This window comes from Coffea eugenioides, chromosome 6 (genome assembly GCF_003713205.1).
Source record: "Coffea eugenioides isolate CCC68of chromosome 6, Ceug_1.0, whole genome shotgun sequence".
Lineage (NCBI taxonomy): Eukaryota > Viridiplantae > Streptophyta > Magnoliopsida > Gentianales > Rubiaceae > Coffea > Coffea eugenioides.
The window spans coordinates 6,429,010-6,444,956 of record NC_040040.1 but is presented as its reverse complement, the minus strand read 5'-3'; the positions used below and the strand labels follow the sequence as shown (position 1 = coordinate 6,444,956).

At 35.6% G+C, this 15,947-nt stretch overlaps 3 protein-coding genes across 4 annotated transcripts; all 3 read right to left on the bottom strand.

Annotated features, from left to right (window-relative positions):
• Positions 1 to 286: 286 nt before the first annotated feature.
• On the bottom strand, positions 287 to 5,322 carry LOC113773250 (uncharacterized serine-rich protein C215.13-like). 2 transcript variants are annotated; one of them, XM_027317851.1, is made up of 9 exons: positions 5,012 to 5,322; positions 4,309 to 4,509; positions 3,968 to 4,228; positions 3,317 to 3,351; positions 3,122 to 3,223; positions 2,766 to 2,825; positions 2,463 to 2,616; positions 1,744 to 2,378; positions 287 to 1,151 (listed from the first exon to the last, which is right to left on the bottom strand). In XM_027317851.1, exons 1-9 carry the CDS (start codon positions 5,157 to 5,159, stop codon positions 507 to 509), a joined length of 2,241 nt encoding a protein of 746 aa, XP_027173652.1. In that variant the 5' UTR covers positions 5,160 to 5,322; the 3' UTR covers positions 287 to 506. The 2 variants fall into 2 exon arrangements, with proteins under 2 accessions (XP_027173652.1, XP_027173653.1); XM_027317852.1 differs by having other exon boundaries at positions 1,066 to 1,663.
• A 1,451-nt stretch (positions 5,323 to 6,773) lies between these two features.
• Positions 6,774 to 10,099, bottom strand: LOC113773459. Its single transcript, XM_027318106.1, has 3 exons — positions 9,854 to 10,099; positions 7,468 to 9,693; positions 6,774 to 7,379 (listed from the first exon to the last, which is right to left on the bottom strand). Exons 1-3 carry the CDS (start codon positions 9,860 to 9,862, stop codon positions 7,002 to 7,004), a joined length of 2,613 nt encoding a protein of 870 aa, XP_027173907.1. The 5' UTR covers positions 9,863 to 10,099; the 3' UTR covers positions 6,774 to 7,001.
• Positions 10,100 to 13,537: 3,438 nt separating this feature from the next.
• Positions 13,538 to 15,446, bottom strand: LOC113774497 (40S ribosomal protein S23). The gene is made up of 4 exons (XM_027319025.1): positions 15,329 to 15,446; positions 14,223 to 14,378; positions 13,995 to 14,121; positions 13,538 to 13,907 (listed from the first exon to the last, which is right to left on the bottom strand). Exons 1-4 carry the CDS (start codon positions 15,331 to 15,333, stop codon positions 13,767 to 13,769), a joined length of 429 nt encoding a protein of 142 aa, XP_027174826.1. The 5' UTR covers positions 15,334 to 15,446; the 3' UTR covers positions 13,538 to 13,766.
• Positions 15,447 to 15,947: the final 501 nt, after the last annotated feature.

Below are 15,947 nucleotides of genomic sequence, written 5' to 3'. Positions count from 1 at the left end.
GAGAATGGTTAGGCGGTAAGGCCACCGGCCCGCTTTCATTTATATTACGGTGCAGGCCCAATTACGTACTTTTCGGTGATTTTTCTTTAGGAAGCCCGGCCTTACTATCCCAATATTAGCCGTACGTAATCGGCACCCTTCTTTTCCTTTCTTTTCTTTTTGGTTTTGTGAATCTATTGCATTTGTTCAACAGGACGCAATAAACGGAATCACCGAGTCAACATAGGCTTCTCAACTTTCATCAAGCCATTGATTCATTTACCATGCTAAGAGCAAATATAAACAGTTACTGTCAAGATTGACGTTTAATTACAGATTCAAAACTTGGCTGCTAACTTCTGTAAAGCAGATGTTCAAGAAAATAAATGTTGGTACAGCAGAATTCCATACGACAAGCTTCCTACTCAAGAAATTTTTTTCTGATCTTTTAAGGGAAAAAGGATTGAATGAGCTCTTGTATATCATTCAATTTTCCATCATCAAGGCCATAGATGTTTATGATTAGGTCATTTCCCTACATGTTCTGCCAAAGGAACATTTTCTTTCTCGTCACTTCCCGATACCGCAGGTAAAATACTCAAAAGTTCACCTTCGCTATCTCTTGTATCTTCACCAGCTTTCTTGGATGGCATCAAAATTCCTTCCCAATCAGTAGTATTTGGATCACGAGTTCCACTCATGCCAAAAATCTTGTGAGCCTTTGAGCCAGCAACTCCATCCCTGTCCAAACTTATTTCACTCTCCTGAAGGGATGGAACACCACAATTCTCATGCATGATGACTTCCCCAAAAGCATTGGCTACAACTTGATTAGCTTCTTGTAATTCTTCACATCCAACTTCCTCAACCTTCAAGCAGCTTCCTCCACTTATTTCATCACCGACTTTAATAGATGACATAGAAGAACCTTCTACATTGCTTGTGGGGTGCGAAACACCAAGTGATTTCTCTCTCATGGACATTGGAGAAGACAATTCTTGAGGGTTTACTCTCACTAAAGCTGATACTGTTCTGACGTGTGAAAGTTTCCCAAACTTCGGCTTCATGTTGGAGCTCCTACTCGGACTGGGTACAGCAGCTTCCACCTTAGGTAAAGCTCCTAGGCTTGCATGTGATTGCACGGTCCCACTGGGTGTACGAACTGATTTGACCTGCATAACACAGGAACAGGACAACTTTACCATGCCACCTCCTTTAAACAAATACTTCTCCAGATTTTAGTCCATAACCAAAGGATAGATATTTTCCAGATGTCTGGACTTTGGTTGGGAAATTAAAAGGATACAATTTTCAAGGCAGGCAAAGATCTCATCTTGCTCAACCCACTGTTGGCTGCATATGTCTCTATAACTTAGCACATCTTTCTTGACTATCTTATTCCATCACAGGTCCGTACTCTTCTCGACTTTTATAATATACAACATCAACTCCTCTTGATGGTGCATCTGCAGACCATATATTTAGGTGTGATAATATCCTATTTATCTTCTCAGACTAGTATTCCCATCTCACAAGGGTAATTTTTTTCAACTTACCTTGCCTGATACTACCATCTAACAGGTTTAACACTCTGGTTTTCTATGTGCTTAACTTGTGCATTGAAATGTCTTTGAGATGATTCCGACGAGGTTTATTGCAATCCTCATTTTGCATCGTTAACTGCCTGAAATTAACTTCATAACCAAACAAGAAAAAAGAAAAGAAAGATGAGAATGCATAGCTTAAAGTGGAAGCAAAACTAACCCCATCAAAAAATCCAATTTTTGGGGACGGCATTCTCAGGCCTGATGGTCTTGCAGAATGAGAAAGAGTGCCAGCTTGTGAGGAGGATTTCCTTGGACCTCCATTTTGTATCACAATTTCCTCATTCCCATGTTGTTCTATGATCTGATTATTTGAATCATTATGCAAAGGAATGGTGTCATTGTCCAAAGATCTGCAAGAATTAGCATCAAAGCTAGTCCTTGATGTATTGGACCTCTGATTGATTGTACTTGAAGAAGATGAAGAAGCTGAGGACCATTCACTGATAGAACTAGCAGGTGATATGCTTGGAGAGATCTTGGAAGACATCAGATATGCTGAGACAGCAGAATTTCCACAGGTTCTCTTAGCAGTTTTTAATGGGGTTTTGAGCACCGAACCAGAGGGAAGTGGTTTCAAAGTTCTTTCACCAATCTTTCTTCGAACAGCCTCTAAATGAGATTTACCAAGATTATTGGATGACACATTTCCAGAACTATCAACCGTGGAGGTTGTTGCAGATTTAATCTTGGTTGAGTTTGAAGCAGAACTGGAGGAGGACGAAGACTTTGGCAGCACCCTGCAAGGACCACTGATGATGGTCGCCTTTAATGCCTGAACCCCTTTACCAGCAACTGCAAATTGTGGAGTGATTACTTGTAGAAGTATCTGATATTCTGCTCAACTAAATAATATAGATAAGAGGAAATGTTTATTACCGGTGCCAATTGTTGTCTTAGTATTTCCAAGCTTATTGGCTTGACTGGCAGCCAAAGAGGCCCCTTTTTCTGTTGATGTTGATATGGGTTTTACCTGGTTGATTACTGAGGGTGGCTTAGAAAGTGTTGGATTTGAACTGCCATTTCTAACAGTCTACTTCATCAACAAAAAGTAAAATAGAGAATGGGATTAGTCAAAAGAACTTGTTCCATTCAAAGCAAAATTTTTTATGCACCACCTTATGATCACATGTTGGCAGCCAAAGAGGCCCCTTTTTCCGTTGATGTTGAGATGGGTTTTACCTTGTTGATTACTGAGGGTGGCTTAGAAAGTGTTGGATTTGAGCTGCCATTTCTAACAGCCTACTTCATCAACAAAAAGTAAAATAGAGAATGGGATTAGTCAAAAGAACTTGTTCCATTCAAAGCAAAATTTTTTATGCACCAACTTAAGATCACATGTTGTACTTGTCATAGAAGAATAAATTCAAGTTGGATATTTTAGAATGATTACCTAAAAAACCAACCATGAAAAGACTATAATTCTCATGCCGATACAAATTGAAAACCTCCTAAATTTGTGAACCAGATTTCTGTGGATAGTTCATAGACTAGCAGTATAAGTTCATGAAAGATGTGAAATTCTTTAAAAGACAAACCTGTGCTGGTTGTGAACAAACAGAATCTTGCTTTACTGCTTTTGCTGTGCTTTGCAACCTAAGAGTTTGTTTTGTCTGAGATTTTGATATCCCAACAGGTTTCTGCTTCAGGGAAAATGTTTTACATCATAGTTCAACTCAAACTATAGGAAAATGACGATAATTAAAAGCTGGTCTCCACTTTGTCTAAGTTACCTGATTTTGAGAAGCAAGGTTCATCTTCTTCATTGCTGTCAAATATGAAAATTGATAGTTAGATACAAATTGTTTTTGTGGATACAAGAGGATAAATGTACCTCAATACTAGCACAACAATGAAGTGAAATATCATGGTGACAAGACATCACCAAGATAATCTGAAATGGAAAGGAGCAGATGCTAGAGGATCTTTAATCAGCCAGTTCCAATAAACTTTGTAGGTTTCATCACTTGAAATTTATAGTATGAAGCAAACAGTAAGAATTGCGGAAGTTAATATCTATGCATATTGGAGTAAACAAAATAAGAGCTCCAAAGGGAGTAGTGAGCTGGTACTGTGCAACAGATATTGTTTATTCAATCCATGATGGATCTGCACAGGAAAGGAGGGAAAAACAGAATTAAACTACCAGTCATAGTTTTTTACTAACTTCTCAGGATATTCAATTAATTTTCTGCTGTGAGAAAAGTCATGTAAGCAGTAATGTTCATTTCTCTCTTTCTCCTCAAGACAGTTGCATCCAAATGTACCACAGCCTAATTGCATATTAGTAAAGAAAACTGATCATTGGAGCAAAATGAAAACAAGTAAGAATGAATCAGAAGGTCTTCCTTGTCTTTCAACTGGTGAAGAAGTAGCCAACTTACAAGTAACAGCTTGGCTTTCCCCTGAGGTGATCTTGCAGTTTGCATTCGTAGTATTATATGCTTTACTTGATTTCTGAATAGAGGCTCTAATATCCTCAAACAACTCGGCCTCAAAGTTTTCCAGCGTCAAATCTTCACTCCCCAAGGTAGAGATTGAATCAGTAGATCTTTGCATGTCCTCTTGAATTCCTGGTAATTTTTGCATTTCAATCTTCTCGGCACCTTTAATCATGCAAGATAACTCCTCAGGGTCTAGAACACCTGAAAGTGCATAAGCAAGATTAGTACAATTGGAGTTGAGTCATATGCCTAACAAATATATAGTAGAACCCAGATGATACCGGCGCTTGTGAAGAAGGCATTATCCCATGCTAGACTCTTGCGCAAGTTACACTTCCCCTTTCTGCTAGCTCTACTGGGTTCGGAGGACTCATTCAGGTCAGGCAATTGGTCATCCAGTTCACTGCCGGGAGTCACACCTGCTTCTTTTCCAGCAATGAATGATCCTAACGACTCAAAAGTATCGGGCTCCTCCTGCTTTTCTATATAACATAAGAAAGTTCTATCAGCAAAAACATTATAAGAGAAACACAAGTCCAAAAGGCTACTTATAAGAGACAAAGACGGATGGCTATTAAACAAACACTCCAAAACAGATGACCTAAAAGCCACTATTTTCACACAAGATTAACTGACACTATCCAAAGGGCACTTTAACAGCAGGAGCTCTGTTTAAAGGTTTTGCTGACAAAATATAAAACATCAATCTGAACATATCATTCAGAGCCCAAACATCGGAAATTAGATATAGTTGGCTGGAAAAAAAGGGACACCCACTTTCAGTAGGGGGTGATTCATTGAGATAAAGGAACTCAATTCCCTTCAATTGGGCGGTGGATTTGATAATTTCATCAAGATAAATGGCCAGCCTGTCTTGCAATGTAGGGCTACATGAATCTATAGGTCAGTGAGAGGATCTCGATTCATTTGGACTAAGAAAACACAATAAGCAAGAAAAGGGGGAAGTGTCAAAAGAATATAAACCTGAAGATTGGTGATTGTGAAGGGAGAAACGGCTAGCAGAAAGAGGCGAAGGAGACGAATTGAGGATTAGGGCATCATTCTCGTTTGAAAAATCGATAAGGCTCAGCCCTTTCACTTGCAGATCGATTCTATCTGACCCCTCTTCCATTCTAACTTTAACGATAAAATAAAGAATCCTAGAAAAAATTCATCAAGATTCTCAGCTGAAGAGGCGCGGAGCAAAAAGAGGCCTGGCGGCAGGGCGCTACTCTGCTTCAGAGATCAGTAGTGTTCTGACGGGAATGGGATGAGCGAAAGAGCAATTGTCAAAAAGGGCTGCAGACGGACAGACAATGGAATGAGTGACAGACAGAGAGCGCAAAGTGGAATTTTTTGAACGTTTCATGGGCGGTTTCTCCAAAAAATTGAATTTGCCCTAACGATTTTTTTTTTCTTTTTTTTTTCATTTGCCCTAACGACTTACTTATAATCGTCACTTTTTTATTCTTTTATTCTTTTTCTTTCTTTTTTTTCCTTTGAAAATTTAGAAAATAACAATAAAGGGGCATTAGTGGAAAGAAGTTGGCATATACTACTTAACCTACACTATTTTGCAAGTGTATACATAGTTAAACTTTATTTTATAATTTATTCAACTATATATCATTATTTTAATGAAAAATTAAAAGATATTAACATCCGTTTCACCTTACTCTTATCCTGTTTTAAAATTGTGTGTATCTATTATTACTCCAGTGAAAAGGTAAAAAAAAAATTATAACCCCATCACTCGCTTACTCTCTCTTAGTTGAAATAGTAAATTTATAGTAAAAAATTGATCCACCTTATTAAACCAACACACTTCCCCTCCTTATAAAACATGCCTGAAGAACATCAAAGTCGACTAATTCCGAAAGAGTTGCTACTCTCAAGGAAGAAAAAGGCTCGAAATATAAAGTTATTCTTCAAGAAATCCAAAGTGAACAGCCAAAATGGCCTAACTTTCACTTACACAAAAGTTCAATGAATGATTACAGCAGACAAAATCAATTGACTGTCAGATTTCCAAACCAGATGTTTAGTTTTTGCTGTTAAAATCGTTTTTGTTGAACTGCAAGGACTTACTTTATATGTATATATACCAGGTTCTAAATTACCGATGCTCAGTTTCTACCCCGTAGTATTTTCATTTTTGGGTCTGCCTTGTAACGTACTGAAAAGAGATTCAATTTCATCGTTCGACCCAGAAGACAGCTTATGCTAAGTCACTAATCATAAGTACAACGTCCATCTGACTTAAAAAATTATTTTATTTGCTTGTTCTACTTTGCATTGGTATGACTTCTCAACTCATCTTTTACCTAAATGAAATGCCACAACGATGGTCGTACGGTTGAGCAAAGACGAGGGTTTAGGGGTGGGGAGATGGACAAGGAAACAAAAATTAAATAGCAAAGCATGCCAGAAAGGACCACTTCCAACAACTAAAGATCAAAAAGACGACATACTACCGAAAGTCCAACGCTAACTAATCTTGTGATATTAGAGTCATGCATTATTAACCTCCACTTCTACTTCTCAACCCAAATACCATGTTGGGCATATCAACGACAATGGCATTTTTACTAAATTTACAGTTCAAGCTCAACGAAGATCTGCCTCAATACGGTGGTGGCATACTGTGCAGCCTAGCACCTTGCAAATGGAAACAACTGAAATGATAGAGGGCAATTCGTACAATTATTGGCTAGGTCCTGTTACCAAAATTGCCAAGAAGAAAGGCTACAGACAAAAGAAGTCAAACTCAACTGGAAACATAAGCATTATCTACAAAGGCTCAGTAGATTAGCTGTGCATGCTAATCATGTACACGTAATTGCATGGTTTACAGAATTTCTTCACTTTACATTGGTCAGTAAGAGTACACATGTTCCTTCGAGAAAAAAAAAAAGGAAGAAAGAGTACACATGCTATAGGAGAATACTTAGAACTCATCTCACCATGAAAAATATCACATTGCACTGTCTTCTATTGATATTGCATTCTTTCTTCTTCTTTTAGTTTTGCATGTGGCAGCAGCTTTGCGAGGTGATGTGTATCTACGGCGATAACTAACAAGCGAAAGTCCAAAAATGTTGAATTTTCCAGCACTATTGAAGGCAGTTTCAGCTTCAGAACGCCTCTTGAAGACCACTTTTGCGCGCTTGCTCTTACTTAGAACTTTAGTCTGCGACTCCTTCACTGGTCCATAGCAGTCGAATATATCGTTCAGGTTAGTTATTGAAGGAATAGATTCTAAATAAGTGAAGTTAAGGATCAGACTAGTTTTTATATGACTTTTCATCCACAGGGTACGATCGCACAGGATCTTCTGCTCCCAGTTCAGTAACCACAGGATTCATTTCAAGTTGATTATCCAAGTTTGGATTTGTACCCTCCAAACCTTCTTGTTCAGCAACAACAACATCCTTCTCTCAGGGGGGCTCAGGTTCGAACAGTACCTGATCATCCAAGTTGCTCTGGATAATTCTGTCAGTCCAGTAAGAGTCTTCCATACCTTCAAATTCAAATGCTTCTGCAGCTTCTACATTGGCTGACTTTTTAACTATTTGTTTACCTGATGACTTTGTCCTTTTTTTAAGATTGTTATGTTCCATACAGATAGAGTTGCGAAAATCACAGAAAAAACCAGCTATTGTTGTCAAAGAACTGTAACCTTTCACTGGATTTTCAGCAGCAAGACACAGCTCTGAAAATATCTCACTCATAGAAGGATACTCACAAGGAGGTGGCCTTCTACAAGATTTCTCAGCGGTCAAGGTTGAAGCTCCAGAATAATAAGTCTTTCCAGACTTTTTACTGTGGTTAACTATTGCTCCTTGTGAAATTTTAATGCCAGTGTCAAGAGGGGGAACCGCACCACTATGTAGTTTCCCCGCAAGCCCATGCATGCTATCTCCAACTTCAACGTAATTTCTCAACAATGAAGTTGCAGTTCTTGCACTCTGCATGGAAACCCTTTTCCTCATTCTTTTCGTTGATTCACTGGATGTAGAACCAAGCGCTTTGCGTTTCTTTCCAGAAGATACAGAAGCCTTGTCACTGCTTGCTTTCCCTTCGTCTTCATATCCACCATCTCGAAAGCTCAAGCTGCTTCCAGACATCAAGTCCTGCAAGTGTTTTTTCTTTTTTGTTTTGCGCTCATTATTCAAGGGGAGATCCATGCCCCTGCAAGAAACCCCATGCAAAGGAGACATTTTTTTTCCACATTCAATTTCATTATCTTCCTCAGAACCCAAACCATCATCAATCACTTCAACAAGATTTTTCTCCTCCTGTACTGCAGCAAGATCAAGATCGTTTCCCAAAAAACCATTTAGTTCTTCAAATACAGGTAGTTGGTAATAACCCTTCCATCTATTAAATGCCAATAACTGCGCTCTTGCTATGACAAATTCCAAATCATCAATATCATTATGTGGGGATTTAGCTAATGCCTCCAAAGAGTTGACGAGTTTTGCAGGACTAAAAGCTGCTGCAGTTGAAAAACTATCTCCAGCATATGTCCTGATTGATTTTTCCCAGATACTAGACTTTAAAACCACCTGTGACTTGACCTTGGCACTTACCTCCTCAGGCAAGCATCTGCAGGCCAAGCCAAACGCGACCCTTTTAGAAACCTCAGTCAAGGCAGAGTTCACAGCATTGCAGAAAGCAGTGGCATTACTTTGCTTCTTCATTTGAGAGAAATACATTTGGAATGGCTTTATCTTTGAGGCTTCATTCCATACAAAAGTTTGGTCCCCAAAATAAGCAATCAAATAACTATCTTTCTTAAAATATTTCATTTCTTTCTCGGATGCAGCTGATGGTTCAATTATCTGGCCAGGCCACCATGGATGGCTCCTTACCTTGCCCCATACTAAATCAGACACATAAAATTCGCTTTCCTTTTCCATCTGATTCCCTTCCCCACGACTTTTTGGTATCAGTATGCAAGGCTTAGCATCCTTTCCATCCACTTCATTAAATGGTCCACTTGTTATCACTTCTTTAATTGGTGCTTGTCGGTTTCTAGCAGATACACCATTTTTAATAGTGGCATCTGTAACTTCCGCTAAACCAACAGAAAATGGCAAGCTACCCTCAATCAAAGCCGTTGTACTTTCAGCACCTTGAATAAAAATTCCCTCCTGATGGTGCGAATTCAAATCCACAAAGAAACTTTTTCGATTCCCGCTGTCACCATATTGTGGAAACTCACAAACTCCCATCTCTTCATTGTGATCGGGGTCTATCTTATCTTTAACCTCATTATTGTCAGCACCCTTTAATTGTACATCCAATTTACCATCAGTTTTAACAGTTTCTTGCCCACAAACTCCTCCCTTCCAGGAATACCCCTCGTTTGGCTCAGGTTCTCTATTGTTACCTTCAGTTTCTACCACCAAACTTTTATCTCTTTTCAGACCCTCCATTTCAGCATTCAAGCCCTCGAACCCATAGGTAACAGATGAACCATTCACTTTCCCAAAATCCCTAACCCCAGTCACAGAAAATCCGCCCGGATCGCCAGCAGGATTAGACAGAGGGGTATCATCAACTGGACTCATATCAAGCTTATTCTCGTTGTTTCCTTCAATTGAACGGCCTCGAGGTTTAAGTCGATGTAGTTCAATATCAAAGAAGATATCTAAGAAACCCTATACATAGCATATCAAGAAACAAAACAGGACTAAAGGATAGGCGAGCAAAAATCTTGATAAAAATGAATAACCAAGTTATTATACCACAGTTAGGACATGTCTGGTGTTAAAGCATATGCATGCTATATAAGTGGAAGATAATTTCGTATTAACTTACTAATATCATGAATTAGCTGGCACGCCCGACTTTGCTGGACTCAGCGACAATGATGAGCACCAAACGGCCCGATGAGATTATCGGAGGAAAATGGAAAAACGATGGAGAGACCGCAGATTGAATGTGCTGTATATCTTATAGATGCAGGAAGTGGAGGTGGAGGTGCTCAGCGGAAGTTGTACGGTTCAGTGTTTCCGATTTTTTTTCCCTCTTTTTTTGCTGGGTGGTGCTGCTGCTACTATTTGCTTTATGCTTTCGCGAGAAAGCAAAGGAGGTGGCAGGCCTAGTTGTGAAGCTTTTTAAGTAGAACCTCAGCGTGGACACGTGTCTTCCCCGTGCGACTGTAATGAGATGGTGGGAGGGATGAGTTGGATTGGGTTGAATTGTCGCCTGGCGGCACACGGGCCTGGGCCGGACGATTGGAGGATGTGATCAAGACGTGTAGCGCGCGCATCCTCAAACGTTTTACCACACCAAATACTAGACTAACCAAGAACTTGTGGAGATTTTGGTTGCTTTTTATAATAAAATTGAAATCTAAAAATCGATGTCTAAAATATAAAATTTGAATTCATTAAATTATTAAATTATTAAGTCTTAAAGTATATCATATTAAATGATAAATGAATAGTTTATTATTTATTTTTAGAAGTAAGTTTTGCATACGAAATTCAGATGCTACTTAATTAATTCAAATGTTTAATTTTCATTATTAAATGCAGATAAACATATTAAGATCAGATTTCATTAATTTGAAGTAGTGAATTGAGTTATTAAATAAGGCTAGTTTTTTTTGCATAACATTCATATGAGAAACAATTAGAGAGTTTAATGTGGTTCTTATAATCAATTCCCAAGTCAATCTAATATTTATATTAAAAAGATCAAATTGTCACCGTTGCTTTAGGACATAGACTATGTAGGAGGCTGCTAAATTAATATAAATAAAATATTTTGGCTATTTTACAGTTACTAAAAATTATGAATAACTCATTTAACTTCTCTGTCTGCAAAATATTGGACATTCTGTCCATTTTCAATATTACATCTAGTTTATTCTGTTAAGCCCAAAGACACTTATGGCAATATCGAATAAATCCAAATATGAAAGGATTCTTAGTTAATCAATCATTAATAATGTATAAAATCAAGTCTTTCATTTCAATAATACCATAGGCGGGAGATCATTAAAGTATGCTTATTTTTGTAGTTTATATTAATTAATGTGCAATGATAATACAAGGAAATTGCCATGTATACATGCTACTTGATTTGATGAAAGATATGGATTACCGTCCGGCACCGTTTGGATTAACTGTTTTTTGAGGTGTTTTTTAAAAACTGTACTGTAACTGTGTATATGAAAAACTTTTACTATAGATGTTTTTTGGATTGTTTTTAGAGGTATTTTTAAAAAATATTTTTGAGTATTTTTATAATTTACAATATTTTTGGGATTTTTTTAAATATATACTAGCTCTGTTTCTATATATAAATATTTATTTATTTATATATATAATATTTTTTATTTCAATTTTGTTTTATAACATGTATATTTATATATATTTATATATGTATATTAAATATATATTAATATACATATTAATATACATATATTAATATACATATTATAAAACAAAATTGAAATATATATATATTTATATATTTATATAAATATATATAAATATATTTTAAACAAAATATTTATATTTATATATAAATATATATATTTATTTAAATTGATATAATATATATAATATACATATTAATATTAATATAATTTATATATATACTATAATATACATAATTGAAATACGCAAATTGAAATATACATATTAATATACATATTATAAACAAAATTGAAATAAACATATTTATATATTTATATAAATATATAAAAATAAATAAAATATAGTTATAAATATGTATAAATATATTTTAAACAAAAATATTTATATTTATATATTAATATATAATATTTATTTCAATTGATATAATATATATAATATACATATTAATATACATAATTGAAATATACATATTAATATTACTATAATTTATATATATAATATAATATACATAATTGAAATATACATATTAATATACATTAATATACATATTATAAAACAAAATTGAAATAAATATATAAATATATTTATATAAATACATATAAATATATTTATTTATATATATTTATATGTAATTATATAATATATAAATATTTTAAACAAAATATTTATATTTATATATGAAATATATATATTTATTTCAATTGATATAATATATATAATATACGTATTAATATACATAATTGAAATATACATATTAATATTAATATAATTTATATATATAATATAATATACATAATTGAAATATACAAATTGAAATATACATATTATAAAACAAAATTGAAATAAAAAATATTATATATATAAATAAATAAATATTAATATATATATATATATATAATACAAAACGAAATTGAAATCGAAAAATCTGATTTCTATTTTCGATTTCAAAAACTCCATTACTAAATTCGAGCCAAATTTGCATAATTTGAAATCGAAAATTCCAAATTTTTTTGTATATTTGGAGTTATTTTTGATATATTGTTTGGATATGGTGGTGTTTTTGGAGTTGTTTTTGTTTGTGTATTACTGTAACATTGTAGATGAAAAAATTGTTTTTCAAAAAATGATGAATCCAAACAGAGCCACAACTAGTGTTAGCGACAGAGTGTAAGTGAAAGATCGTTCCATCGGTTTGGTGCACCACCACCACGCAGCTCTTTCCCCGTCTTGAATGTTCAGGCGACACACTAAAACCTCGCAACGGGGTAATTAGCATTTAGCATCAATCATGCAAGTATATATAAGAACCTTGCAAGGAGTTAATTAGCATTTAGCTCATGCAAGTTCCAAATTTAAGCAATGACGGATTAATTTTAATTTTAGAACGGGAGTGAATAGTTAAACATATAATAAAAATGCTATAACAAATAAAGCATACTAAATATGAATTTTAGGCCGGGAGTGAAAAGTCAAACATATAATAAAAAAAGGATTAATCTTTCCTACACTGACAGTGTATACACTAACAACTATGCAAAATTTGAATTTAAAATTCAACTTTTGCACACATATCATGAATCCAACGCTGATAGTGTATACACCGTCAGTGTAGGAAAAATTTACTCATAAAAAAATACTATAACAAATAAAGCATACTAAACATAAAATGAAAGTTGGATAGATGATTACTAATAATAAGATAGATTTAATTGTAAAAGATAAAACATAGACAAAAACTATATATATATATATTAGACTCTCTAATGTGACAAGAATTGTAAAAGACCTAATTTCTTTTTCAATGTTATATATATAATAGTCACATTATTTCTTTTTTAATGTTATATAATCAATGTATAAGTAAGAACATCATTAAAAGTCTCAATGGAGTTGGCAATGATAGCTATTTAGTTTTAACAATAACGTTCTTACTTATACATTGATCATATTACATTGAAAAAGAAATAATTACTGAAATTACTATTCTGACTTTGTTGATCATTGTAGTTCTCGGAATGGTGGCGAAAAATCTTCCTTTTTCAACCATACCCAATGCCCCCAAAAAAAAAAATCCACACACAGTTGACGAGCACAGCCGCACAAAGAGAGCACAGACTGAAACGAGGGAAATTTCCTTTTTCAAAAAAAAAAAAGAAGAAAGAAGACAAGACAGTGAGTATCATTTGCTCGAAACAACAAATCTCGTATCAGTGACCCAATAGCCCAAAATTCCAGTTCACTAACAAGATAAGAAAGGAAAAATTTGTTCAGAGCTGCGCTCAGCCCGCAATAAGTCCATTCCGCTACTTTAATGCCAGTGGGTAAGAACACATGTAACAAGATTAAGATCTGGGTTTCTCCTTTTTCTCTTTAAAGAGAGCCAGCAGAGAAACGCCCGATACCTTCACCACCTTGAATCTGACACCAGGGATATCACCCACTGCATGCCCCTTACGTCCAAATCCAGCAATTAACACTTCGTCCTGCAACATATAAGATTCTGGGGTTAACCAAGCCATCCAGGAAATAAGACCACAAAAGAAGAGCATTACAGGTACTACAAGGCTTACATTTTCTTCAATGTAATTTAGACAACCATCATTGGGGACAAAAGCCGCAATCTTCTTTCCATTCTTAATGAGTTGAACCCTAGCGCACTTTCGAATGGCAGAGTTTGGCTGCTTAGCCTCAATACCTCTGCACATGTCAAACAACTTCTTAAACTTAGATACCAGGCGACAAAGTATTGAAGTCCTAATCATGAACCAAAGGAATATATGCAAGGAAACACATCTCACATTTTCTCAAGGACAATGCCCTTTGCATGGGATGAACCAGCAAATGGTTTTTTCCATTCGTTTCCGAGATGTGACTTCTTATAGGACTTATCAGCCCACCTTTGCCTCCTACGGTGGGACTTCAGCTTGCGCCCGGCTCCCATACCTCGTGTCTTCCTGTAAAACAATTTACAAGGTAGTATGTCAACCCGTTCATCGAGGTTCACAAAACCCAGAAAATCCACCAATCAACCAGGGTTTATGAACCAGTCACAAAACCTCAAAAAGGGCAAAGCATAGGAAAAAATAATTGACAAACACAATGGGTTTGATTAACCACCCAAGCAAATGTCTCTTGGAATTGGCGGTAAAAACAATGCTTCCAGATTTTATCAAAATGCAATCTAATCCCAATCCTACAGAAATGGTGCAACATATCAAATGGGCCAAACCTCGTCTTATGACAACATGTTACAACATTATCATTCGAAGGTACTGAACTCTTTCAATAATTCTTCCAAATGTCCGAAAGGGAAAAAGTTTTAAGATTACACCAACGGTACATATCTATTGAACCAAAAGAATACAAGCTAAAACACATTTTACTAAAGATATATCATGATAAGTGAGCGCAAACCAGAGAAGTCCCTCGGAAAAAAAAAAGCTATCCTCCCCAAAAATTTTGATTCATCAAATGCCCAAGTCCCAACAACAAGAGGGAAAAACTTGAGCTATGTCCAAGAAAAAAAATTCAACTCGAAGCTCAGAATGCAAACAAATTAGCTAAATTAGCTAAAAAAATAACTAGCAAATATGCTTTCCAAGAAAATAAAAATTCTTATCAACTTGAGAATGAAGTTTTAAATAAACAGCATGCCATTGGAAATCGATTGCCTTCATACACAGAAAACAGGGGAAAAAAGTACCATATTTGAGCACAAAAGGAAAAATCCAAGATCAACAACTAAGAGCTACAACTACATGTTAATATTATATTTCTGCCTTTATTGACAGAGAAATTTTTGCTCAAGCCTAGATTTATTCAAATAGCAGAGGGCATATACGTATAAAAGCAGTACGCATGAATGTAAAGCTATGGAAAAGGATATAGAAGAAATGAATCATACCCCATGATTGCAGTGAGACGAGACTTCCGACTCGAGAGACTAGGGCTTCAGTTGGGAGAGAGAGATTAAAGAGGAGGCAGCCGCTGATGTATCGTAAAACCCTAATCCTGGGAATGGCTTTATGAAAATTGCCGATGACTATATATATGCACTGGGGCTTGGGCTGATAACCCAACCCTTCTCGGCCTATTTACTTAAAATCTCCTCCAAAATTGTTCCGATGGGCAAAGCCCATCACTTTGCTTTCTGGGCCGTAAAGTGTGTATCACGACTCAATGTGGCCCGAAATCAAGAATCTCAACTCCGTATTCCTCCACTTTGTACGTCCTTGTCCATAAACTATCCACATAACATATAAACGGGGATCCATTGATGATAACAGAAGACTTTTTTTGGTTTAAATTTTTTCTAACAAGAAGGGGTGGAATTTAAGGCACGGGAAGGGGATAGAAGAATTAGAGTCCAAAATCTCTAAATTCTAGGGTCTTAACGTTAGTCATAATGATAATTGGCAACTTAGCTAATGATAATCAAATTTAACATCTTATGAGGAATTTTATCCCCCCGGCAAGAGTAAGTTTTACATTAGGATGGAGTGAAAGATGCCATGTTCGAGTGG

Coding starts and splice junctions, on each gene's coding strand:
- LOC113773250 (XM_027317851.1), bottom strand. CDS start 5,159: ATGGAAGAGGGGTCAGATAGAATCGATCTGCAAGTGAAAGGGCTGAGC. Junction 2,617..2,765: donor CACCCTCAGTAATCAACAAG/GTAAAACCCATC, acceptor TTGATGAAGTAG/ACTGTTAGAAATGGCAGTTC. Junction 1,152..1,743: donor AAATTGGATTTTTTGATGGG/GTTAGTTTTGCT, acceptor TGTGTTATGCAG/GTCAAATCAGTTCGTACACC.
- LOC113773459 (XM_027318106.1), bottom strand. Junction 7,380..7,467: donor TGTTCGAACCTGAGCCCCCC/TGAGAGAAGGAT, acceptor TGAATCCTGTGG/TTACTGAACTGGGAGCAGAA.
- LOC113774497 (XM_027319025.1), bottom strand. Junction 14,122..14,222: donor GGCATTGTCCTTGAGAAAAT/GTGAGATGTGTT, acceptor TGACATGTGCAG/AGGTATTGAGGCTAAGCAGC. Junction 13,908..13,994: donor TAAATTACATTGAAGAAAAT/GTAAGCCTTGTA, acceptor TATATGTTGCAG/GACGAAGTGTTAATTGCTGG.